The 27,438-nt window shown below is 43.4% G+C and overlaps 1 protein-coding gene across 4 annotated transcripts in view; it reads right to left on the bottom strand.

Moving 5' to 3' along the window:
• Positions 1-13,633: 13,633 nt before the first annotated feature.
• The window catches only part of SPRED2 (sprouty related EVH1 domain containing 2), a 58,259-nt gene continuing 44,454 nt past the window's right edge, over positions 13,634-27,438 (bottom strand). For all 4 annotated transcript variants that reach the window (XM_014254706.2, XM_005525410.3, XM_014254708.2 and 1 more), the window contains exons 5-6: positions 17,500-17,649; positions 13,634-17,083 (exon numbers count right to left, since the gene is read on the bottom strand). In XM_014254706.2, coding sequence (XP_014110181.1) covers positions 16,433-17,083; positions 17,500-17,649 — 801 coding nt within the window. In that variant the 3' untranslated portion in view covers positions 13,634-16,432. The remainder of the gene's footprint in view (positions 17,084-17,499; positions 17,650-27,438) is intronic.

The following is a 27,438-nucleotide window of genomic DNA, read 5'->3' as shown; positions in this document are numbered from 1 at the left end:
GGCCTTGATTGCCCTTAGATTTCAGTTTTCCAGGGATTTTACCTACCCTTTCCCCTATAAAAAAAAGGAAGAAACAGACAACCTGGATGGAGTCACAGCTCCATTTTGCTATTCACTGAGGAGAGGGGGCTCTGTTCTCCTAAGGTGGCCACTTGGCCAGCAGCCCAGGTACCCTGCAAGCACCCCAGAGTCACAAAGATGCCCACAGAGCAGCCCACTAGACCCAGCTGCCCTCAATTCCCACTGCAGCTGAAGCCAAGTGGCTCATATTGAAGAGGGAGGTACACCCCAGTGGACCCACTCCAGGTTCTGCTTAAAAAAAAAAAAAAAAAAAAAATGGGCTACTTGAAATTCTAGCTCTGTACAAGACCTTAATATTTTTGGGGAAGATCTCTGCAATGACAGTGTCAATGGCAGTTTGTGACCATCCTTCTTCAGGTGGGAGACAGAGAGGAAGGATTGGGATTTGCTAATCTGGAATAATTTGGGAGGATCTACACATATAAATAAAAGTGCCCAGGTCTTCCCCAAAGTAAGAGATTACCTGAGTGAATAGACGTTCAGATAGACTTTTCAGGATTTTCAGATATAGTAAATTAGTAGTAGTAAACTGTAAAGGGCATTGTTGCATTAAGATATATTACATTTATCTGTTTCCTGGATCTGATATTAGAATTTCCTCTTGCTGTACTATTGAGATAACCAAAACCTCTGCCTCTATAAAAGAAACATGCTTGATTTCCAAGCAAAGGGGATAAGCTTATGCAACAGAAGTACGAGGAAAGTCCACTTCTCCCGGCCAAGCTCATCTCTCTGCTCCACTGGTGGAGATCAGGAGTAAATGCCTAAAGCTCCAAAACCTGATGTGAACTCCTGAGGGTAGAGCAGAGCAGAGGCTCATGCTTAACTGATGGAGTCATTCCCACAAGCCCAGCTTTAGAAATTCATTATAGCAACAGGCTCAAGTCAAACCTTTTGCTTAGTTACATAGAGAAGGGATTGCTCCTGGTGAAATGAATGTTAAAGCCACCAAGTGGCTTATGTAATTGTAGCATTGGGCCTCCAAAGTGTTTTATGGCAGAGGAGCACAACTGGAGTCAGCAAAAGGCTATCTTGGGCTAAAGACTTTGCTCTTTGTCATATAAGAGCTACATGCGCAAGTCTGGGTGCAATTCTGCTTCTAGAACCATAGCTGAAGTGAGATAACACAGCTAAAAGCTTGGGAAATACCTGAAATAAATATATTTTGAAGTAGACTTTTTTTTCTTCTTAAAAGTTTTTTAGCAGATCCTTTATATTTATTGATACAAGCACCACTGCTCTCATATCAGAATGTGATTCCCAGCGCAGTTCATTCCTTTGCACAAGGACAAAAGCCCAGCCCATCAGCAAGAGGAGCTGGAGTTTATTCAGGAGTCCATAGGAAACAGCTGTTGCTTTCAACCCAGCCTCTCCTTTATCTCCTTTATTGTTTATTCATGTCTCAGCTCATACTAGCCACTGTGAGCAGGTCAGGACTCTGCGCTCCAAAAAAGCTCCTCAGAAGCTGATGGAACTCAGCCCAGTGCCAGTAGGATGGAGGAGCTGGGTTTTATATTATTCAATTCCCAGGTGGTGACAGAGGTAGATTCCTGACTTCATTAGTTAATAGTGCAGACAACATCCAGGCATTTGCCCTGGATTTTTGCAGAGGGGGGGAAAATGCTCAGTGAGTAGCATGAAAGAAACCAAATGCAACAAGCTGAAAATGAAGAGTGCCTTTGGATATTTCTCCCCTTCTTTCTGAGTTTGTTGACAATTCCTTTGTACTCCAAAGGATGTTTACTCCCCCTCTCTTCTGTGATGATGCAGTGAGTAGGACTGTGCTTACAAACCTGCAAATGTTTATCTGTAAAGACTGTGCTGTGGTGTCATGGCATGCAGAAGTGGTCCAGAGCCCAAAAAGACCAGTTATTTTCTACAGAGAAGAAAGGAGTGGTGACCCCAATACATTTGCTGGAAATTTGCTGCCAGGCAGGAGGAAAGATGGCAGTAATGAACCCAGTGTGAAGAACAGGAAAATAGAAGGCAAGGCTCCCACATCCTCCTTCTAACTGCCTTCATTTGTCTCTGTTTCCCAGTCAAAACGTGGGTGTAATTGTTCAGGCATAGCATGAAGCTTTAAAGACTCACAGTGGATACGGCATAGCGGGAGGACAGCATGATGTCAGCAAGAAGTGAGTTACTCTCCTCAGCAGTGAAAGAATTAGTGAGCTAGAAATCCAGGGATGTCAGGACTTTAGTCCAAACCGGAAAGAACATTTCAGCTCACCAGATTGGCAAGAGACAGAGGGATGACTCCCCTTGCAGAAAAGCTTTCCTGAGTCACAAACCATCCAGAGCTGTATGTATCATTCACACCCTTGAAAGCTCTGCAAAACCCAAAGCAGTGTCCCCATGGTGAGAGAAACGAGAGTTTGCCACTTGGAAGGGGAGAGGAGAGGTGAATGCCTACTTGTGAGCAGACCTCTTTTCATTTAACAGCAGATGACAGTGTCACTTATTTTCACAAACAGCTATTTAACGTAAGGAAGCATCATGAATAGAGAACAGCAGATAAGGCATAAATTATACAGCTAACTCAAGAATACAGCTCCTACAAGACTTTAAAAGGCAGGCCAGATGTCTTCAGATACTGTCAGCTGTGAGCCGGTGTCGCAAAACCTTTCAAGCTCAGCTAACTCAAGTCACAATGTGCACTTGATTTGCTTGGCTGAACGGGGAACTTCCCGAGCTGTGAGCAGGATCTACGCACAGCTGAAAATACGGTGGGAATGAGTCAGTTCCTTGGAGCTTGCGTGGGAGGCAAAGACAGAACTGTGGGTGGCTTCAAAGTGTTAAACAGCCTTTTAAATTCAGGCCCAGTTTCTCAGAGGAATAAGGAAACAGAGATATTCACCCAGTCTGGGTTTAGTTCCATGTCTTGGGTCAGCCTTGAGAAAATTGCTCTCTGATAGTAACAGCCACTTCCCAGGCACGCAGATCCACTTGCTCCCAAGCCAGTTCAGCTTCAGATATAATTCTGTGGAGTTTAACAACAACCAGCTTAGTCCCTCAGCCCTAGCAAGGCAGCAGCAGCTGACCATTCTCTCTTAACATCTGCAAGCTGCCTCCAAGGCAAGGCAGAGCCCACCAGCTCTAGGTCAGGCATTTCTCTGTCCATCTCTGCTCTCTGCATTTCACGCCTTTTGCTTTAGCTGCCTGGGATCGTAACTCTTTCAACATAGGCATCTCAGGTACCCAGTCCCTGTGATGACAGAGAGCTGCTTCAATCTTTCCAGTTCTGTGTTGGCAGGGAGTTTCCCCATCCTGCAGTCTATCATTCCACCTCTAGTGCCAAGAACTTTGGGATGTGGTCCCACCCACAAATGGTTTGCACATATAAGAGAAAGGAGATGCTGTGGATTAAATTACCTGGTGCATTGGAAATTCAGGCCCCATCCAATTACCTCCTGCCAACTGTTTGCCATTCAGCCTGGTTCTCCTATAGTGCAACTGGAGTCTGGTCAGCTCTAAAGAGGATTTATTGTTTTTACTGGATCAGGCTCACCCTTCCATTTAAGTGGATTAATGTGGGTTAGCTCCACACAGCATTAGCCAAGTCAACAGAAAGTTCCCTACTACTGGCAATGTTGTTGTTTTTTCTCTGTCACGATGAATTTTTAATAGTCTTTTTGTGCAAGAGCAGCTTTGCAAAATCTTAGACTCCTGCTTTCCAACTTAGATGATTTGGCATGTGAAGAATGCAATGAATATTTAAACCTGTAGTTTGGCATAGCTTCCACAGAGCAGCTAGAAACCTAGTCCTGGGCTTTGGGGGACTAGCCAGCAACAATGCAAAACCCCAAGCCTGGAGGAACAGCATGGGGAGCTTGTGAGGTTACATCAATCTTCAGTACTCAACCAAAATCACTCTAACCCTACCATTCTTTAGATTCTTTTAATTAACCTCAGGATTCATATGGAGGAGCTGTACACGGGTGGAGCTGGGGGTTATTTGATAGATGACTCAGATCACTCCTCTGGTCATATTTTATTCAAGTGAGAGTAAGTGCTCAGGGCTGTTATTTACCTCTGGAAGCAGGGTCTCCAGAGCAGCACACAATGTGCAACCATGTGGTAACAATCTCTGCCTGGAAGATCTTACAATCAAACCAGATTAGACAAAAGGGTCAAAAAGGAAGGCACCCCTCTTTTGCCCTCCTTGTACACATGGGTGAACTAGGGGCTCACACACACATTCAAGCAGCCACCAATTAAGAGTTTACTGTAACCCCTTTGTACCCAACTTAGCCCATGGCAAAATCAAGGCAAATTGACTCAGCTTTATTGGCTGTAAAAGGGTGCCTGGTTCAGGAGCCACCACCAGAAATCCTCCATCATCCGCTTGAACACACAAGCATAGATGCTGGAATTCAGCCAAGACAATGTGGCTTTCATCTTTTACATGAAAGGGGGCTCCCTTTGACATTTTGAGGCCCACTTTTTTAAGAGCTGTTATGCAAACTTCAGCTCACATGAGCTCAAACAATACGGTGGCTAATACGACCGAAACTTTCAAGGCAAGCACAGTTTCCGTGTGCTCTCCCCAATGATGTATGTGGGAACAACCCCATTGGCTGAACAACTCCAACAGGTATCAGTTTGCAACTTCCAGCCATGAAGGATAGCAGTGGGAATGAATTTCTGATCTCAGCATCCCCTGAGCTGTGGTTTCAGTAGAGATATTAGCATGGAAAGATGCACATTTATTCAGAAGTCGCTGTTGCTCTCTGTCTCTGTGTGGCCTTCTGGAAATCCCAGATCTAAATATTGGCAGTTCTGTGCTATTTAACTTGTGAAGCCATCCTGTAGCCAGTGGCCTTCTTCACACACAATTATATTTAGAAGGCTCCATAGGCTGGTATGTCATTATCTCAGTGTGTTAATTGATTAAGTCTGGCCTACATACAGTCAGCTGGACTATTCCCTTTTGGGTTGTGATTATTAACAAGACCCAGACATTTTAAGCCTTTTGGAGCACAGGAATCTCTCTCATCATGCAAGAAGCCCAGAGAAATCTCTTGGAATCACTAGCTTTCTAGCTACAATAATTCAGCTTCATAGATGGAAAAATACTCATATTGATGCACAAGAATGCGGTAAAAAAAAGGTGAAAGCAGACTTCAATCTGACAACAACAACAAAAAATCATCCACCTACAATCCTTCAAAGATGCAGCCAACACTCGCAGCTGAATCAACAAATTGTGAAGCAGACCCTCTAGCAGCTAGAGTCAGACTGAAAAAACCCAGGGCATTACTTGACACATTTCTTTGCTCTGATTGGGAAAACATGTCACTTCTCTCCTAGATATCACTGGTATATGTTAAAACAAGTAATCCACAAGTGATGAAATAAACAGGGCTTGGTTTCTAAAGGATGTGTCTGAGCATGACTAGCTGTTTAAGTGAGAGGTATGGTGTGAAAGCAAAGCTGCTCGTGTAGGGTGGCTGTTTAGTGTCCAGCAGGGCATGACTGCCAGCTGAGTTTATCCACAGGTAAGGCACTCGTAACAAGGGTTTTCCCACACTATTTTCCCAGTGTCTAATCAGGGATGAGCTCAGCAAGAGTACTAAGAGCTCTCTGTTTTACCCAGCTGCCTATTTTTATGGAGCCTGTAAGAAATTAATGTCTTTGAGACCTTAGTTTGGTTTTCCCTAGACATGTGGCTCAAGAAGCATTACTGAAGTGACGGACAGGATAAGCAGATTAATGGTGCAAATACAAATCTGTAAGAAACCAAGCCAAAGATGAATTTGTATGTGTCTTTTTACTCCAAGCTGTAATTAAATTCAATGAGGCGCAGAGCCTTAGGACCCACATCTTAGAGAGCCCTGTACCTTCTATTTTCAGTGATCTGTGGCTTGGTTTCCGGAGATGCTGCTCATCTGTACTTCATGTTGAAGCAATTAAAATTCACTAAACAACCGAATTAGAAGTCTCACATTAGGATCCAAACATCAACCAGTTTCTGCAGAAGAACCACCAAGCTTCTACCATTTGGCTGAACTTCTCAACTGCCCAGGCCTCATATTAAGCAAAGCAGGTCTTTGTGTTGTTTGTGACTAAGACAGAATAAATGACCCTTAAATGGATTGTGATGGCAACTTAGGTTGCAGGATTTTCCTGTATTTCATTATATTGGGAAAATGCATAGTCTTTGCTCAAAGAAATAAACCCCACAGAGGCATTCTGGTATTGTTCTGTGCATTAGCCAGGCTCTTAGAAAAATAGCTGCCAATAATTGGTGTCCTAACTCTGTATTTTGGGGGTGATTATACTTTACTAAAGTCAGTAGGAAGTTTTCCAATGACCTTAGCTGGGGCCAATGTTTTACACCTACCAAGCTCATGGGTTTCAGAAAAAATTAAGACATTCAACACGTCGCAGAGCAAAGCCCATTGAGCCTAAATGCAGGCTTTACACCTTCCTGTCAGACATCCTGTTCATCCTAGTTAATATTCACAGCTACAGCACAGCTGCTTTGGAAAATATCTGAGTTCTAGAAAACAAATGTTATAAATCCAGCTCAATGTCAGCAATCTGATAAATATATTAAATTTAATAACTTTACAAACACAACAAATAAATTGCTGTGTTTTCACTACCTGCCTCATACCCTCAATCTGTTTTGGCATGGAGGAGGCTCCAGAGAAACTGTACAACAATAAGAACACAGTATCATCCCAACAATAAGGAAATTATGGTTATAGGATACATAATAGAGGATTTAATCTCTTCCCAGGAGAAGGATTTGGGGGAGGAGACACTGTCATTTGCAAAATAGCTGCCATAGGGCCACAGGTCCTGAACATCGTCACATTTCAAGGACAATACACATAAAAAAGTGGCTGGAGAAAAACCTCAGTCATTTCATTGCTAGGAAAATCACCAGAGAAAATGATAGAAGAGTTGTTATTTTAGAGAAATCAAATACATTTAAAATAAAAAATTGTTAGGGTTAATGAATAAACTTACATCAATGTTACATTCAATTGGATTTTTTTATTTTAAGAGGCACATAAACTTTCCTGCTTGAGGGGATAAATCAATGACAAATTGTCTGATGTTGGGAAGAAATTTCCTCTGCTAGCAGATGATTCCAATACAGAGTTTCTTGTATTTTTTCCCTTTGAAGTATCTGGTACAGGCTGTGGTTAGAGACAGGATATCAGCCTGATGAACCCCAAAGACATTTTCTTGTAACTCAAAGTTCAGATGGTCACAAACAGCAGTTGTTGTGGCTAGAAAAAAGTATCATGCATTTGCTCTAAGTTCAAAAGCTCTCTGCTCAGCACCTGGATTTGCTGCTCTTCATGCCACATCTTTACAACCACTTCCTTCAGGAACTGGCCATAAAAAGTGCTCTGATGGTGCAGCTCTTAAAATGTTATGTATGTGAGTGGGTTTGAAAACATAGTCTTTTCAGAGGTGCTTCTTTGTTGCAGAGACCTTTTGGTCATGAATGTTAATACATAGGCATCCTTTCAGCCTTTTTTTCGAAATCTTTGATTGGAATTTCAGCCTAATATCATAAATAATTGTTGCCAGTTGGAAACCCTGCAAGCTGCCAAAAATGAGTGAAAGGTGGCTGAGGGAACCTCCCTGCCAATTTGTCACTTTTTAAGTCAAAACTGTTTACTCCTCCTACCTATATTTCTTTCGTGAAGGTCCAAATAAATGAAACATCCTGGTAATTGGGTGCAGGAAAGAAATGGGTGACAAGTGAAGGTGCTAAGTTTAAAGTCAGTGATCCTAGGGTCCCACAAAACCCTCATCTGTCACTAGGACACTTCTTCCTTTGCAGGAGCAGAAAGTGGCTCCCATTTCAAACAGCCCTTTTAAGACAGAACTGGGGAGCTGGTGCAATGTGTTGTGTAAGTCCCCCTTTATGGATGTAGACTGTCATTGTACCCAGTGTCTCTGAGGAGGATGGGGGAAGGAGAATGATGGAATACCCTCAGCTGGAAGGGATCAACAAGGATGACCAAAGTCCAGCTCCTGGCCCTGCACAGGACACCCCAACAATCCCACCACGTGCCTGAGAGTGTTGTCCAAATGCTTCTTGAACTGTCAATCTTGGTGCTGTGATCACTTTCCCAAGGAGCCTGTTCCAGTGCCAAACCACCCTCTGAATGGAGAAACTTAATATCCAACCTAAACCCTCCCTGACTCAGCTTCGGGCTATTCTTTTGGGTGCTGTCACTGGTCACCAGAGAGAAGAGATCAGTGCCTGTCCCTCCTCTTTCCCTCCTGAAGAAGTTGTAACTGCAGTGAGGTCTCCCCTCAGTCTCCTCCAGGCTGAACAAGAAGAGCATGGGAAGTTCACTTCAGAGAGCTGCCAGTCGAGGAGGTGCTTTGGGTGCCAAACCTTAAGATACTGGCACTCAAACCCTTCAAATCCCAGGAGAGAAATCCTGGCTTCACTTTACTGTATGGGTCTTTTGCCACTGACTTAAGTGGAATTAGGATTTTACCTCAGGGAACTGGAGAGCAGTCTTGTTGTTTCCTACCTGTTGCTGGAAGGAGTCCATTTATTCAAAGTCTAGAGAAGCACAAATGCAGCAAATAGCATTGCATTGGTAATGGCTGCTAGAATTATGCAATTAAATGTATGTGGCATTTTTACTACCTCTTCATCACATTGCAGCCCTTCAAATCTCTCTGCAAAGATCTTTCTGCAAAGACAGGGGTAAGTGTGAGGACTCTGCTCACCCTGCAGCCTCCTCCAGGCCTGTGGCATTTCTGGCCACATGTGGAAGTACAACTATGTCTCAGCCGTGGCAGAAACCGTATTTAAACTGTGGAACTGGCACTGTTGCAAAGGCTGCCTTGCTATGGCCAAATGGCTTGCCACAAACCCCTCCATTTCAGACAGATGAATGAATGCACAGGCTTTCCTGCTTGCTAAAATGCCCATGGTTTCCCCAGAGCCCAGTCAATGGCCCCTAAGAAACAGTGTCACTGACCATCCAGCACGTGACCCTCGAGCCACAGCAAAGCAGAAAACTCCTCTGAGCAGAATATGTCTCTCTGCTTCACCCTACTGCTATTTTGCTTGCTATTTGGAAACCTTCTCATTTCTGTGGCTGGCTCAACCACTTAATAAGCTTCTGGGGTTTTGCCCTAGATGAGGATGTTCACTGAGATCTATTCACTAAGCGAACAGAGAAATCCTGCAGCCATCCGCAAGACTTGGGGCCACTGCACAGAAAACCCCATTCATTGTTGCCAAGCCACCAGGGTCAGCCTTACAGCTGGAGTTTTACCTGTTTATTTAGTTAAAGGGTAGCTATCACTTAGGCCTTTAGATCATGTTGGTAATTTCAGATTTCTGTTCCAAAAGGATATGTATATACATATCTATATACACATTTCCAGTTTGACAGCCTGAGCCATGGTGCTGGTCTGAATGCTCTTCTTGGAGGCACAGATCATCCGTCCTTCTTGGCAGGAATACATGGGGGCATTCCAGCTTGAACATCAGGCCCCATACCCATACATCACTGTGACAATGGGAGCTTCCTTTTAGGTATTCCTCAAAAGAAAATAAATAAAAAAAGAAGATTGTATTTTTTCTTATGTGTCATATCTAGGCTGAACCATATTTCCCGCATCTGCATTCAGTCCTAACTTCCATTTCCTTTTTCGTTTTAGCTGTTCAGAGTTTTCAGAAACAAATTTATTGGGATTTGAATTTTGCAATGTTCAGGCTCCTGAACAAAACCAGCAGAGTACTGCTTATTTGGCTGCCCATACCAAATTACTCTCCTCTATAAGTTGTGGCCAGCACAAAAAAAAATGGGGTTGAAAGTTATACTTTGTAACCTGGCTTTTATCATTGTTCTCAGGAAGCTGTAAAGAGTAAGCACTTTTAAAGTGAAATCACTTGTGTTCAGTTGTTCTGGAACTGGGCTTTTAAAGTTGGAAATTACCCTCTGGGGGACAAGGATGATAATGCTTCAAACTTTAGAAGTGTCTGAGCTTTTAGTTTCTGAATAAGGTCAGAGCTAAATGTAATCTGCATATTGGAAATCTCAGATTTGAAGATAGGGTACATTTGGAAACATATCAGACTTGATACTTCAAGGGTCTCACTGTATTGACAAGTTCCCTATCCCTGATCTTCTTTTTTACAACTAAAATGCAACATCAAGAGCTCTATCAGTTAATAAGATAACACTGGCACAAGTGGGGAAATTCAGAGTGTAAAAATCAGCAAAGTGCTTGCTCAAAGCAGTAAGCCTGATAGTAGTCCTGTCAGTTGCCTTAAAACAGATGTTGGCCAATTCAGTAGCTCATCGTGACATAAGCTCAGAAAATGCAAAAAAAAGGAATGCCAGTTCATGTGACATTTTCTATATAATTAATAATAATTAAGTAATATAGATAAGAATTAAGTTTAAGGCTGTGTATGACTTGGCAATGTCTTATCCATCCTGAAGTATGCATTAATTTTCGCTCCCTGAGGCAGTGATACTTACTCCTAACATCAGTGACTCCTTAGGTGATTACATGAATTATATTAAGTCTGAAAATCACTTTGTACTTTCCTTGCCACCTCGGAGAAGGGAGCTGTGAAGGCTCAAGCGGGCAGATGGGATGTGTTACAGTCCTCACAAACCTTTCTCCTTACACCCACCCAGAGTGCTACCCTGAGATCCCGTCTCACATGACCTTAGGCAGCAGGCTTGGAATCTAACAGAGGCCAAACCAAAGCCTGTCAACTCTTCCTAAATGAATTTACAAGCGGCGAATGAGGGAATGAGATGAATGGCATGAGATGGTTGTGCATTACTGCAGAAAAGCAACTAAAAATATTTGTGGGGATCCAAGTATACGACCCCAAAAATACACACATACTTTCCACCATTTAAATATCTTGTCTCTGGGTGGAAGCCAAACATTTTTCTATTTATTTCCACATATGTCATCAAGATTCTTAGGAATTTAATTGCCTAAATAGATCCTGGAGAAGGACAAGGTGTTAGGAGGATGCTAACTCACCTAACATCGTGTGCTGAAGAAAGGGAAGTGTCTCCTCGTTGCTCTCACAGAAAAAGACTGCATTTCTTTTATTAAGACAAGTTGTGTCTGTGGCAAGTACTGAGAACACATGCAATGATACCTCTTGTTTCCAGGCATCTCGACAGCTACTTCAAATTTGCATTCTTAAGTGGAATTAGCAGAGAAAGGAGATTTACACACCCCTTGCTGGCAGCTTGGTTTATGCTTCATGCAGCAAGGCTCCTGCAAACAAAGCCCGAACTTCCCAATTAATCTCCAGGATGAAAGGAGAAATGACCTTTGGATGAAGATGGTGGTGAACTTGTGCTCAGGATACTCCAGGCCAGACTGTGTCACAAAACCTCCATATGACTTTATGGAAGTCATTAAAACTCTTGGGACTTGTTTTCCTAACTGGAAATCTGCCCATTTAAACTACAACCTCTCTAAGCAGAGTGAGAAAAACTTCCTACCCAGTGATTAAAGGAGGCCAGGTGAACTCCCCTCATGCATCCTGCCCCTGAAGGCAATGCCAGGCAGCTGCATTCCTGAGAAATGCTCATTACCTTGGTCCCTTCGAGAAGAATAGATATGGAGAGAGCCACACTGGTTGTTATCCCTTGCAGTTGCCCTCCACTCACTCTTGCCATTCCTGACCTGGTGCTGCTTCTATGAGGAAAGGCTTCTGCTCAGAAGCATTTGTAGGCTTCCTGAGGGAGTAGTCAAGAAAATCCTCTTCTTACCCTCTGACTCTTTAGTTTCACAGGCTAGGAGGTGAACAATTCACACAGGTGGAACTGTGTTTGTCTGAAACCAAGGATGCCTCCCCATGGGAAAAGCCTGGGTCAGCACACTTGCTGCTTAAGTAGGGAAAAGAGACGCCTGGAGAGCCACTCTGACCCAGGCAATGGTAGCTGCACATTCGGTGTCAAGTCCCTGCTAGAAAATGCCAAGCTGCATTTGTCAGACCCTAAAACTCAGCCTGGGTGAAGATATTATTCTAAAATGTATTTTGTATTACATTTATTAGTGAACTAGATTTTTTTTTAAAGCCGTAAAATATTCAACATGTGGTTTCATATGGTTGCAAGCTTACAGTATCTGTGTCCTCTCCAATCTGAGTCTCTGTGAGTGCATCCTGCCAAGAGGATGTTGTCCCAGATGGACAACAGGAGTAAATTATGCTGCAGAAAGTTGGTTGATGGTACCAACCTACCTTGGTACCTATCTTGATAACACATTTTCCACAGATTCAGTGCCCAAATATAACATTTTCTGGTTCAATTTAGAAATCTCCAAGCATAAGCAACACCTTTGATTTATGGATGAAAGCAAGAGAACATTGCAGGCTGCAAGAAACATGGTTTAGCCAGGCATTTTGTGGGATGAGCTGAATCTAAATGGCCAGGGAATAGGGTTGGAGTTCTTCATTAGTTAAGAGAGCATGATGGACTGTGAGCAATACCTTGGAGCTTTGCTGTGGATGGAGCCAAACACCAACACAACCTGAATAATTTTGTGAGTCCTGAACACAGCACCTGACCCACAGCAAGCATTTCCCATGAGGGCTGCAAGTCATTTAAAAAAAAACCATGTAACATATATATACCACTAGTTGTATAATAAATGTAGAAAGAAATCTTTGTTTATATGAGCATATCATGTTTCTAGGAATATGTAAACAAATATAAATGAATGTGTGCTCTTTGCCTCCTCTCTTACATACTGCTTCAGGTAGCTTTGTTCAGCAGCAAAACAACCAGCAGTGCATAAAAAAGGAGCAACAGCTTGGTTATCACATACCTACGGCAAAACAAACCTGGGCTCTGCAGATGTGGTGTGTTGGCCTGACCAAGCTGTTGGAAATAATTATAAAAAATCAAATATACTCACTGTTTTTTCCCTGGTTTTCCCTGTTGATTTGTGGCAGCCTGGCTTCCATTTAAATTGGGTTATTCTCTTTCCATGCTAAACTTCTCTGAGAAGGGGTGGCAGTGCAGGGCACATCTCCTTCCCAGCGGCTGCAAACCGGCTCCGTGTGCCCTCAGCAAGTGGGACGACCCCTGCTCAGCAGCCACATCAGCGGCCTTTCCCTGCTCCCCGCTTCTCCTCAGAGCCTTGCTGAGATGAAACAAAGTAAAGTAACAACAGCCCTGCAGCATCTCTAGCTGAGCCCAAAGCCCTGTGCAGGGTGAGGCCTCAGGGGAGAAGAGCAAGGAGAACAAGAGGGAGCCTTGGGCGCTGCTGCCATGGCTGCCAAGGCCTACTGGGGCCTGGTGCCACCAGGCCACGTCCTCCCACCAAATATCTGAAAAACACCCAAAAACCACCCAACAAAATCCAACGGTCCTCATCCTCCCTTGCTGCATCTTGATGAGAATGGCCTGTGCCCAAGGCTTAGGCAGCCTTTACCACCCAAAACTAAAATAAAGCTGTTTTTTTCCCTCAGAAACCCCGAGCTCTGGAGCTGCTCCCATTCTGTTTCCCCCTCACTCCCCAGCCACCTCAGCAAAAATAAACAGCGTAATTTTGACAATAAACGGCATCGTTTTGATATGATGTATTTGTATTTACATGGTACATTTTAAAGCAATAGCTACACTGATCATACATATTAGAAACAATAAAAAAAGAAGTTAAGAACTAAAATGTACATCATACACTTGTATATATATTTTTTTTACACAGAGGTAAAAAGGCTTATAAAAATCAATACAACAGGGTTTTAACTTTTAGTATATAGATACATAATGATGAGGCTTCAGGCACTTTAATTTGTTAACGTGAGCAATAGCTTGGAAAAAAACAAACATAAAACCAAAACCTTTCCACAACAGGAAAAAAAAATTGGTTAATGTTTTTGTTACCACAGATACAAAAATAAAATCTGAATAATTTCTCTCAAATGATTGATGTCAGTATTGCAAAGCTGACTGGGAGAATGCTACACACTGTTCAGCAGCAGTGTGGAAATTAAGGAGAAATATTTACAAAAAACCACCCATTTCTATCCTTGTGCCCTTACACCACTGCCATCATGAACCAAGTAACGTACGCAGCAAAATCTACAAGTATTACAAAAACCCAAGAGAAGAGGGAGGAAAGAGGAGGGAAAGAAAACAAAATAAAGAAAGAGGGACTTTTTTTTTATAACTTTTATCTTCAGACATACAGAAAGGCTTGGAGTATGTCTTCCTTACTTAAATAAATAGGGGCACTTCAAGACCGGACAAAAAACTGTAAGATCTTTTTGTAGTGTTGTGCTTTAAAGAGAGAAGATCTTACAGATGTTTGTTTACATGAAACAACTTTTGAGAACAGAAATAAAAGGAAAAGGTTGTTTCATTAATTATTTTTACGAGGCTGGCTTGATGTTTACTAGACACCATTGAGAGATTTGTCAACTGCTATTAGGCACAAAATATTTGTATTCCATTCAGCAAACCCAGACACATCACCCAGAGTGTAACACTCCATCCCTTTTCCACTATCATTCAATTTTTTTTCTCCAACTGAAAAAATCCCCAGTAACTGCTATGAATTAAACCTACCCAACTCTATAGTGTATAATAAGCACATTGCATACTTAATGGTTGACTAAAAAGCTGTGATTAACTCTCAGAGGAACCGTTGGGACATTCCACTAAGAAAGAATGGCAAGCGCTCCTTTTACATTTATTTGGCAAATTAATTCTTACAAAAAAAAAATCCTCTTTTAAGACTGATGTCAATGTGCAATAGAGGGAGGGAAAGGACATGCGCCCACTGGCAATTTACTGCAGAAAGAAATTATGGCAGGAACAGCAGTGCCAGCTTTGACAAGCCAATCCCTAGCTGCCTCAAAGTATTCAGATTGTACTATGCTAGTTAGAGCTCACTGCGCTAAATCATTTTTTTTTATTTTTTAATAAAAATTATTTGGCTATTCCTTGTAATATATTAGAAAAATACTCTTTTTCCAAGCTAATTACAAGCCTTGTACACAAGACAACATGACATTAAAAAAAATAATAAAAAAAAAAAATTAATATTATCCTGCTGTATGCACCTTATGCATCCACTTGATAAACCTGGGTGGTGAACTGGGGAGGGGGAAAGCCAGGCAGACGCCTCAGTCTGGCTCCTGCAAAGACTCACATGCTCCATCCCACACATGGGCTCACAGCAATGCTCTGAGACATGTGGAAGTATCTGGCGGATTGGGACCGCAGGTCAGAGACTGGAAGTGGTAGTTAACATCCTGGCTTTGGATTTTTAAATACCTGCTTAGATTGCTAAATGTTGTTACTACAGTGGATGCAAATGTTCTCATGCTCATGTATACAGAAAACAAACACACACAATTTTCGATATAATCCACCACTTAATGCAGCATTTCCCCAGAATTGCCATAATAGTGCTTTTGACATTGCATTGTTAGTAATTCTTTGCATATCAACAATTTTCCTCATCTGTAACCTTAGTGTTTTATTCACAGATCTCTACGTTGCTGGCTAATGAAGAAGTTCCCTTTCTTTTTTGGGCAGAGCTCTGAAAACACATTCTTCCAATGTTATTTAGGGAAAAGAGAAAAGCCTAAAATTTAAGTTTCCCTTTCAAGTAGTGGTCTGAAATGATTACAGGTAAGGAGGACTATCAGATTCTCAATGGTTATGTGACTATGGTAACTGAACCTTACTTTCTGTTCACAGAGCTGTATGAACAGAGGAATAATTTAAGATGTTTGCTGAAGGAAATGACGATGGACCCTAGAAGAGAAACTGCAGCTTAGATGGCTATTTTAGCTTCGGAAAACAGAACAAAAAACCCAAAGAAAACCAGTGACAGAAATACTGTGTTGTGGTACAAGTTTGTTACTAGCACACCTTCTATACACGCACAATAGCTTGACGGTAAGTTAAAATATCTTCCAAGTGAGATCTCATTCACTACACCGCCCCATTTCTAGAAATGCCAAAGCTTGCTAACACGCTGATGGTACCACACAAGCGGAGGCAAGACAGACACAACCTGGAGATGTTCTACAATCCACCACCATTTAAAGCAGTTCTTCTCTCAAACTCATTTTAAATGAAAACAAAAATATAAACATGTACAAGACAGTCTGTTTTGATTACAGATTAATAATACAAAAGTCTATGCTGTAGGTTAGTTAGTTAGAACAGTTGATGAGCAAATCAATGCAGTGTGAGCCCCAGACGACCCAATGTAAAGTGATCCAAACTGGTGGTTTCCGGATGCTGTCGGGCACAGTGGCTGCATTAAAGTGAGTGACCTCAGTGCTCCAAAACCAACGTGTTCCTTGAACTACAGGAAAAACCTAACACTTCGAATACATCTGTAGTCATCCAGCAGCTTTGTGTTTTCCACCACAGCACCTGCACATGACCCCACAGTGGTAACAAGCCCGAAGCGGCAAGTAACAACACATACATGGAGCAATGAAAGACAAGGCGATAAGGGCCATCCACCGGAGGCAAAACATTTCATCACTGGTGTCGCACGAGCAAGGATCTGTATAGTCTCCTTCTGGGTCGGACATACAGTGATAGAGCATAGTGTCTGCGCACCACATACAGCTCACTCGATGGATGCAAGTCTTGACGCGGTCTGGAGCATCCTGGCATTGACCCCGCTTGTTCTCCTCGTGGTTGAACATGTCCCTGCAGTACACGCACCGCGACCTCTCACCATCTTCCTTCCGCCTGGGCTTGAATTTGACAGGTTGAGTCTTTATCACAGCACCCTTGGTATCCTCACCCAGGTCAAAGTCCGAGTTGTCTACGTAAGGATAAGTGTATTCGTGTTTCGAGGCCTCGCTTTTGGCAAAACGTACGTAGGAGTCCATGTCATCAGGATCAAAGTTCTTTCCTCGAGCTGGGGCATGGCGATAATCCTCATATCCAGTCATCCAAATCTTTTCCCGAGGATTGATGCGCACTATCTCCTCATCATCGTCTGGAAAGTTGACGTGCCGGTAGGATCGTGGTACTGACTGTGGAAGTAGGAAGGAGATGGAGAGAGAGAAAATATAAATAAGCTCATTTTGCTACTGGTAATCACTATCTCCTTGCTTCCTGAAGAGCCATTATTTAACAACTGCGTCTCTCCTTCTTAATATGCCCTTCACCGTGATCCATCAGACTTTCAGCCTTTGGCTCAGGACGAAGTACAACTGTCACAGTCCTACAATGGCCTGTGTGCATGTGGTACAACATAACATGCCAAACCATAGTGCTACCTGCCCCGCCCCCCCTCTTTTTTTTTTTAAAGAACAGGAATCCATTTAAAGCTAACTGAGAAGGAAACGGGGAGAGCAGGAGGGAGCCGTCTCTCAGGCATGTGGAGGAAAACCAAACACTGGCAAACTCTGGCAGACACAGAGGCAGCAACACCGGGAAGAAACCTTACTTGTTCTAGATGGTAGTGGTCAGAGCTGTAATGGTCGTGAAGGTGTCCACGAGTGCAAATTCTTCGATGTTCGCAGGATGCAGGAGAAGCCAGAGTTCGCACAGGCTGTTCCCTTTTCTGAGAGGAGTTGGAGGAGCTATCTGTAGCATTCTGTTTTAAATGGAAAGGGGGAAAAAAAAAGTCATACATTCAGCTGTTACCACACAGGGCATTAAGAGATGTTCTGCCACTCACTGACTTTGTGCACACCTGCAATATTGGCAACGCCTGACCGCTGGAGGCTTCACGAAGTTTCACATAAAATACTTGAAAGAGGCAGATCTGTTGCCAGGCAGTAAAAGCTGTCGCCACACACATGGAAAACTAATATGCCATAGCCTGCCCGTGACACATTCACCAACACCACTTGTATTCGCTTGGCATGGTATTTGTTATCCTGGGCATGGCGGGATGATGAGTGTTCACCAGGAACTACCTCTGAAGAGCAAAGTTAAATGCCAGGCAAATGACACAATCCTGTAGGTCCTGAGGGTTCAGACAGAGCATCTGTGTGCCCAGGCTGTACCCCACCAATTACCCAGGCTACAAAAATACTGGCAATTTTGTTAACCTTTACACATTCTCCAAACATTCACTGTACTCCAATTCATCACTGGCTACTTGAATAATCAGCTTTCTCTTAAAAACTTCAGGATTCTTTTTTCTTGTTTTGTTACTTTTTTGCCACTCACGATTACTGTGTAATGAAGGTTACTTCTGTTTTTATACACTCCTGGCTCCCTGTGAGTACTTTCTTTAGGTTAATTAGTTACATCATCATGCAGCAATGATCACAAAAGGGCAAAACATCACACAGTAACATGCCAATACCTACTGCTTTTTGACAATCATATTTCTCTTCCTGCAGAAACACACAGTGAGGTAATAATGTCAGCCATCATCTCTCCATAGCCCTTCCTTGACTAAAACAGTTGCTATATAATATTCAGGATTTTTCCCATTCGTTCTATTTATAGGTTTTGGGCTTTTTCATATTACCATGAATATAAATGGCCAGTTGTTAAATGCACCAGAAAACCAAGAGCAGGTAAAAGACATGCACAACAAACAGCACAGCTGTAGCACTGCATGTGCCTGAAACACTGGTGCCTGAAATGAAAGAAATCTCCACCCCACCCCCTCTCAACTAACAAGATATGCTGCAGCTACAAGTCCATGGAAAAGGATTGCCACTGCAGCCAGCTGAGACACAGCCTCAAGAGCAGAGAAGAATCCTATCAGTAGTAGCAGAAGACTGGTTTTACCTGAAAAACCTTCTCTCCTTGTCAAGAATGCACTCTCCAAATACTTTTTTCCAATGAATTGCACCAGACGCATTTCTTGCTCCAAGAATACAAGAACCCTCATTGTGAATATTTGTTTATTCTGAAAACAACACTCTGAAAGACTCTGTCCAAAGGTGAGAACACCTTGAAGCATTACAACACAAAAATAGGTGTTGGTTCTCTTTAACTCTTACAGCACCTTAGAAGTACCGAACTCCCAACTAATTTTCTTGAAAGCAAATACACAGTTGTTTGCAGTGTGATGTAAAGCCAGGCTGGGTTATCTGAGAGGTACAACAGGGAGAATGAGTTTTGATTGGCTGACTCCCATTAAGAACAGACTTTTAACATGTGTGTTTGTTTTAGTTTGTTTTTTTTTTTTTTTTAAACAAGTACATAGAAGCAGATCAACTCTTAACATAGTTAATAACAGCTCTAAAGTGGAACTGCACCAATATTCAGGCTCTTTCAAAAAAGAGGTTTCATCAGCCCAGTCTTCATAACTTAGTAGACAAAGGCATTTCAAATCTGGAGTTTAAACCTTTCAAAGCCAATTCTTGTGCACTTAACTTCAGGCCCTACAATATATCTAGCATATTTTGGGGACACTTACAAAATGGAAAAAAAAAATGAGCAGCTTCTACAAATGTTTTGTAGTAACATTAAGCTTAAAACCTGTTTGAAAACCCTGAGAAGAGTCAGGATTTAGTTACAACAGCCATGTTGGTATTCACACAAGTACCTTTCCTGCACAGCTGTATGTGGTGCAGACCAAGATGTTGAGCTGTGATTTAAGCTTCAAAGGAAGTCACACAATACACCCCATAGCCCAGGCAGCCCCCCAGACTGCTCTCAAAGCTAAACTTTGACTGGCATGAAGCAAAAGAGACACAGGGCTTTAAAATGGTACCATGGCAGCCAGCAGGAACCTTCACCTTCAGTGGATCCACAGCTGAGCCCTGCTGGGACAAGACTTTTGTGGATATGCTTTGAAAGCACGATGGGTGTTCATAGTCCGAACAATGCAGCCTGGGTAAACAACCCAGTGGGAGGTCACAGCACATACTGTCCTGCAACTGCCTCCCTGTCCTGGATGAAAATAAAAATCCCACCCAAACTGGATATAACTCCTTGATAATCTCAGCAGGGCAGCTGGGAGCTATAACTAGCCCTCCAAGCATTGTGCTATTTGCTGCCTCTCTGGGAAGGCAGCATTTTTGCAATAGGCAACTGGAAAAGAGCTTGCAGTGATTTTTATCTTGCCTGATTTGTATCTACCTTTGCTTTCCTCCACACCTTCTTCTCCCTTTAGACCCGTCAGGGCAACCGAGCCTCTCTTCCACATGTGTTGACATGGCTACAAAACCTGTTTGCAGCATACCAGAGTCTGCGGCGCTGCTCTCCGCTTTCACCTTATTAAAAATCGCTGTATTTCCACATTCAGTGTCCTCAGATCAGACGGGCAGTTTGCCAACACAAACACTTACTCTATGCACCCAGAAAGAGGAAATCAAGCTGTCCAAGACTAGGTCTCTGCTCACCTGTCCATGGAGAAGTTCATGCTGACCCCTGGTTGGTGACACTAAAGGCAGTAGCTGGGTGACAAATGCAGTGTCTGCAGAGTTACCCTGCTGAATATCACCTGAGATAAGCACTGGTGCTTTCCACCAAGGTCCCTCACTGATTCAAACTCACGTAAGGGGAGAGAGTGCCCCTAACATACATGAAAGCGTGGTCTGAGGATTGAAGGAAACAAAAGAGGTAGGAAACTCCTGCCTCCCAAGCAGAAGGTCACCAATGAACCCCACAGGCTCCTCACCTGTGCTGGTGGGCACACATCAATGACATGAGGAGAGAAATGAACAAGACGACAACAGAGTTTCTGGATGAAACTATTCACGAGACTCAAAAGCTGACCCTGAAAACTTGCTCAAGAATCTCATAATACTGAGAGACTTTTAACATGCTGGATGTTAAAAAACCCCCAAACATAATTGAAATTAAAGAGCAACCTGACATCAACACCTTGATCTGACACATAGAATGATGTCCTCTGAGCCAGTTACTGCTGTTCAGGAAAGAGGTCTTGGGATTAAAATAGGTGGCTTTGTGACAGTGTCCACTTGGTGGCTCAGAAACAGTTTAAAAAGAACCAGTGGCAGCAAACACAGCCACTAAGGCACTGCATCTATCTGCTGTGCTGCTCCAAGCTGTCTGTGGTGCTGGTCCTCCTCCACCCTGGCCCAATAAGGGTATTTCCACCATGGCAAACCCACAGAGCCACGGTCAGGACCACAGCAGACATGGGATGGCTTCTCAACAACAGCTGTGTCCCTCCAGCCTGGGAAAGAGATCGTGGAAGGGACCAAGAAGATGAGAAGTCTACTGAATTGTGAATCCCATAGGAATGCAAGCAGGAAGGGGTAATTCTAGTATCCTTCAGAAAGGAAGATTACAAGGCATTCACTGGAACAGGCTGAAATAAGGTTCAGGCAGAACGAGGTACTTCTGATGGTGGCCATGGTTAAAATGCGGTTCAAGAAGCCAGAGGGAAACCCTCAGAAGAAAGTAAGTGACCAAGGATTAGAGGCATGATGATGGCTCAGGCCTCTGAAAGTGTACAGCTTTCTCAGTGCCCCTCCACTGGGACTGAATCTGGACTTGGTGACCGGTGAAAATCAGACATATACTCATTTCAGACAAGTGCCACTAAGAACAAATGATGGCAAGATTTTGTCAGTGAGAGAAGAGGGGAACAACTTCCATCCCCCACAGGAAGACTGGGACTTGGTTGGGATTATATCTACCATCAGCATAGCAGGGAAAATTCTGGAGAAGGTGGTGAAAGGTGGAGACATGAGATGTTTGCTGTAAGTCTTCCAAATACAACACACTCACCTGCAAATACACATCTAGAAAGGACATGGCCTCCAGAGCCAGGCTATTTCACAGATGGAAAATCAGGTCCCAAACCACTGGTCTCTCAAAGAAGCACCATCTTCTTCTCAAACCTGTTAAAACCAAGCCAGCTCCAGCATATGGCTTTGAGGGGAAACTACTGAATGCATGCCTGGTAGTCACAAAAGAGAAAAGAGTCCAAAACTAAGGTTGTTGGAACAGGGAGTCTGATAACAAACTCTGTTTTAACATGCCCTCAAATGCTCAATTACGAGACATTTGTGCTGCTTGTACCAGAACCTTCTGACTGCTACAGCGGTCACAAACTCTTGTGGTTTCACTGCTTGGATAACAAAATCATTAATCATGACCATAAGGGTAATTTTATAAAACCTGTGCAACACATTTCCTGTTGCAAGAGAGCTGGATATATCTGAGCAAGCACACATACTGCAAGTGTGGTATGGCTGCTTAAAGAAACAGCACCAGGCTTCTACAGGCAAATGATGGCACTGTGGTAATTTAAAAAAAAGAAAAGCATGTCCTTGTTTCCCCCTCAGACTTTCAGAAGTGACTCATTAAATTAAAAAACCCCAGTCATTAGTAAAGACGATTATGTTAATCATTTACTGCAGTTTATTTCTCATTGAAATGGATTTGTTACACAAGAAGGCTAATCAGATACCTAAGCAATAAGCATAGATGAGCATCTATGAAAAAAACACACGAGAAAAAGAAGTCTTCTCCTACTTCTGAACTGGACTGATCACCTTGCCTCTAATGACTTCACAGAATAGGTTCACTGTGTGTGATGCAACATGCAAGGCTGACTACAAAAAAGAAGAAAGATTCCTCTCAGAATTATGAAGCAATGCAATCTGTGGCAGCTTGTCAGAAATCGGTTGCCAGAGGGAAATTTTAAGAGTTCTGTCACTTAAAACTTCCAGAAGTGCTCTCTGCCAGATGAAGGATTTGCAAGTTTGCTGTCAAAAATAATTGTGGGTCAAGCAAGACGAGATTTTTTTTTCCCTCTCTAGAATTTTAATGGTTGCATGAAGCAGGGGGGAACAGATGTATCACGATGTCGAACAATTAGCTTTGCAAGAAATGGTCCTGAGGGAATCAAAACCCCAGTGCCAGCCTGGCCTTTGCAAAGCACAAGCCAACCTGCTCTCTACTGCCCTGCTCCACTTTTCCCCATCTCCCACTGCCATGCAAGCCCACACACCACAACATCCAGATCCAAGGGGGCCTCTTGACATGCAGCACAGAAAACCAAAACTTGGTGGGGCTCGCAGTCTCATCTTTCCCAAAGGCGTCCTTCTGCAACAGCCAAAGCTCCTCGCAGCAGCTCCTGGGTTCACCTGAGGAGGCCTGAACAAGTTGAAGAAGGGCCCAGCGCCAGGTCATCTTTTGAGAAAGCATCCCCCACCATTCCCAGGACAAGAAACTCAGCTCTGCTTGGGTTGAGGATGAACCTAGAAAAGTGACAGCCAGAGAGCTGCATCCCAACCAGATGTTGTGCCACAGCCCAACCACCAGCAGCCAACACCTCTGCAATGGGCTCCCCACTTGCCCTTGGTGTGCTCTGCCCAGGTGCAATCCCTCGGGAGCCCCAGCACATTTTCACTTGACCCTTTGCTTTCACTGGAATACAGGGAGGCACAGCTGTGCTATCAGCACGGAAAGGAAGAATGATAAAGCCAGCAAAACAGCGCAGCAAGTGAGTGATACCGAGCTCTGTGTCGGCCCGGGCCTTATCTACGGAGCCGCTGTTTAGGAACTTCACAAAGAGGAAGTCTGAGAGTTATTTCGGATGCATGGCAGAGAAACTTCCACCTTTCCAAAGAAATTAAGATAAAATATAGTCTCCCAGAACTCCCTCAGCTTAATCTTGCCAGACCACAAGAAGTCCTTCCGTTCTCCTCCAGCTTTTTTTTCTTTATTTTTAAAGCCTAAAGAGATACAGCACTCTGAGTTTCACAGATAGTAGAACAGCACAAATCCTAAATTTTGTCTCAAAACACCTTTTTCTCTCTATTCAAGGAATTTAGAAAAGGGAACAGCTGACATTTTCCATCAACTCCTAAGTGTGCCCGATATACTCAAGACAGCCTATTTCAAAGACAGCTTAGACTATCCAAGTATTAAGAAAGAGATTCAGTGTGAAAAATCTTAAGATTTGAGACTCCTGTCTCCTAAGCACAAGCTTTTAATTTGTCATGGCAAGACAAAGCCACAGAAGAAAATGCTTTTGTCAAATTTCTGTTTGTTTCCCATCACTGAAGACAAGATAGAAATTGTATTGCAGAAAATTGCTTCCACACATTTTTGAAACATTTTGCCACTCTCATCCACTGGGGATGGCTGGAGCTGAATGTAGTTCTACTCTGCTGAACGTCTGACGGAAAAGTTTCATGTTAGATCATATTCCAGTTCAGTTCAAAGACAAATTTGCCATACACAACCATTACAATGGTCTGACATGTCCAATACCAGAACAGGAGTAGAATTTCTCAAATGTCTGGACTGTTTTCTAGTCATCCCCGAAACAGACACCAACGTAAAGTGCAGAAGGTTAACTATTTTTTACTGCTACCTTCTCTTATTTTAAGTTTTTGTGGTTATAGCTTTTAATGCCAGAAAGATGCTGGTGGCTGTGCTGGCTGAAGTCAGCAAAACTTAAGGAACATTTACAAGAATTCAGCGCACAAGATCATCTCCATTAAACCCCTGCTAAACCCGACTCTGGCATCATCAGGCAGCTCTGCATGGGCCACAGATGTGGCTTAACAGCTCACTTCAAGAAGTGAAAAGAATATATGCGACCCAGACATGATTAAATGACATGACAAACACTCAGATGTGGTAAGGGGGAAACCTCAGGGAGATTTTCCTGTTTCACTACTTGCCTTGTACAAGGCATCAGACATGACTGCAAAAGCAGGCATTGAAAGAGATACAAAGAGAAACTTTGTCTGCAAAAGTCAGAGGAGGACTGAAGTAAGTGAGTACCCCATTTTGCTCGGACTCAGACCTGGACCAGAGGCTCTGAGCAGGTCTATTCAGCATTTCCCTCCCAGGATACCCCTCCCCGTTACTCCACCACTGGGCTAGAGCACCACTTTGGTGGAAAGTCTTTGCATCAGGTACTTATAAGGGAAAACCAGAATGTTCTAAGGGGGAAAAAACCCAAACCACAAGCCCAGTTTCTAGGGCTGCTCCCCCAGGCAGCACAGCAATCCTGCAGTACAGTGGTGAGAGCAGGGTAGCTCTGTCTACCCACAAGGTGCTTGTGTCCTCATCCATGCGGAGAGCCTCTCCTTACCAGGACTCCCACGCTTTCTTCCTCATTCCTGCAACTCCTCCGTGCTACGGCCTGATTGGATTTCTCCATGCTGAGACAAGCTACACTGCTCCAACTGGATCTTTTTATTTAAACCTGGGAACTGTTTAAACTAACCAACTGCTTAATATCCCTCTATCTAGGGATAGAGGCTGGCCTTGCCCTTTTGCAGAGGCTCTGGTAATCTGTTTATACCTTGAAAATTACATCCTGGTATGGACTACAGCATAGTTGGATGCTCCAGCATCCAACATTTGCGCTTGTACAGCTCTGCAAAGATTAGCAGAGCCTCCTTCTCTAACAATATTATCCACATTACCACAGCTGTCCTCTGCTAAGGCCAGGAGAATGGCCACCATGGTCTGAACCGCCGAGGAGAGGTGATGGCCACCGCTTTTCCCCCCACCAGTTCCATCACCTGCTCTGTGGGCATGCGTGGGTGCAGGACCACAGGAATGCAGCCCAAAATCACTTTTGCATCAGCTCCCTGACCTCAGCTGATCATCCATGTGGTGGCACAGAGGTACAGAGAGCAGAGATGGGGGAGGCTGGAATGGGAACTCCTAATTTTCAGGTGCTGACAGGAAACTTAGCATGTCCAACACTGCCAAAAAGCATTCCTTTTGCAAGATGGGTAAGGATGCTAGTAAATAAAGGAGGGAAGTTCACAAGGGGGTGTTAAACACTGGACAGCTGAGCACAGCTGGGAACAGATGGCTCCACAAAACTCACCATGCTCTTCTATATAAAAACTTTCAAGGAGGGTGGAAGGAAATAATATTAAGGGGGGAAGAAAAACAATAAAGAAAATTAAATTAGCCAAGTTACAAGAATTTATGCACCTAAACCATCATTAATGTCTTTGATGCACCTAATCCATCATTAATGTCTTTGCCATGTATGCTGCAGCCTCTAAATTCAGCCATGCTCCTCCTATATAATACAACAGGTTACAGAGGGAGAAAAAATTAAATTAAATGCAAACTTCCCACAGCAGACTGATACAATATTTTAGGAAGTCAGTTAGGGGTCATTTATTCACACAGTTATGAACACCGATGATATTTTAGCTGGAATTTATCACCAAAATAGAATCCAACAGCTGATGCAAACTTTTAAAATACCCTCCTCATATGCACTGCAAATATGTCAGGCTCTGATTAAAAATGTAATGGTACTTATTTACTTCTGTCTTTCCTTCTCCTTTTGCAGAAAGAGCCAGAGACCTATGAACTGCTTCCTATAATCACTTCTGATTTAATTTTCATAAAGTATTCACAAGATACAGGGCAAGCAGACCCTTAACAAAACACATTAGACAGGTGAGGGAAGGCAGCAAACCTATTTAGATGCAGTTCTTTATAATGCATTTCTGTACTGGGCAGAGGTCCCCAGACTCTTGTATTGTTCATCCTCAGTTACTACCAAACATACTGGGGGACAGAGGGAACACCACGCTACAATACTTTCTCAATCAAAAAGTTGTGGGGTTTTTTATGGCTTTTCTTTTGTTCTTTCTTGCTTTCTTTTTTCTTTATAGGGGTGAGAGGGGGAATCTGTCAACTTAAGGAAAAATCTTGAAGCCTGATATAAAAAAAGCATGTTTCATTGCTAAGCTTTACCAAACTACTCCTTTCTTTTCCAAATTCTCCAAAAAAAGAAAGCCAGAGTAAACAAACAAACAAAAATCCCCCCCAACTCCAATCATTTGAGAGGATCCAAAATTCAAGGACACACTCCAGGCAGGCTCAACTCTCTTGTTTGTTTTGGGTTTTTCTTTTCTACCTGTTACACAAGGCGACAGATTCAAATCACATTTGCCAGTATTTACACAGCAGGTGAGAATTACAGGCTCCTTCAGGAAGAGGAGAGCAACCTCCTTTGCCCCACAGTTCCTACTCGGCTCCCTTCCTTCCTATCACTGCCCAGAGGGATGCTCCAAGCTCAGCACCAGGAGCCAGATGCATTTCCCCCTCTCCATCGTTTGGGGAGGCCATGGCCGAGCTTTGTCTGCTCGCTCCAGACCCGCATCCCTGCGGTCCCACCGGCACTCCGGGTTATGTGCCAGGCAGCCATTCCCTAATCCTTTCTGCTGCAGTACAGGAAGCTGTCAATCATCACTCTGCCCCCAGCCAAGGCTGCCTGCTTCCAACAGTGGTTACACCCTGCGCTGGATCGGCTCTGCCTGTCACCTTCAAAGGCGCTGCCTGGGGCCAGCCAAGACACCCCAAATCCAGCTGTCCCTGGTGCCTGCTCCTGCCAGCGCCCTGGGACAAGGCGTTTTGTTCCAACACAGCAGCCAGTGAGACTGCAGCTTACAAATATAGCTGTCTGCTGAAAGCCATTTCCTCAGGTTGGATATGCAAGTAA

Source organism: Pseudopodoces humilis, chromosome 3 (genome assembly GCF_049639895.1).
Source record: "Pseudopodoces humilis isolate 2021_Gansu_Grassland_sample_001 chromosome 3, ASM4963989v1, whole genome shotgun sequence".
In the NCBI taxonomy this organism is placed as follows: Eukaryota; Metazoa; Chordata; class Aves; order Passeriformes; family Paridae; genus Pseudopodoces; species Pseudopodoces humilis.
Note: the sequence above shows the minus strand (reverse complement) of the source record. Positions and strands in the feature narration are given on the sequence as shown.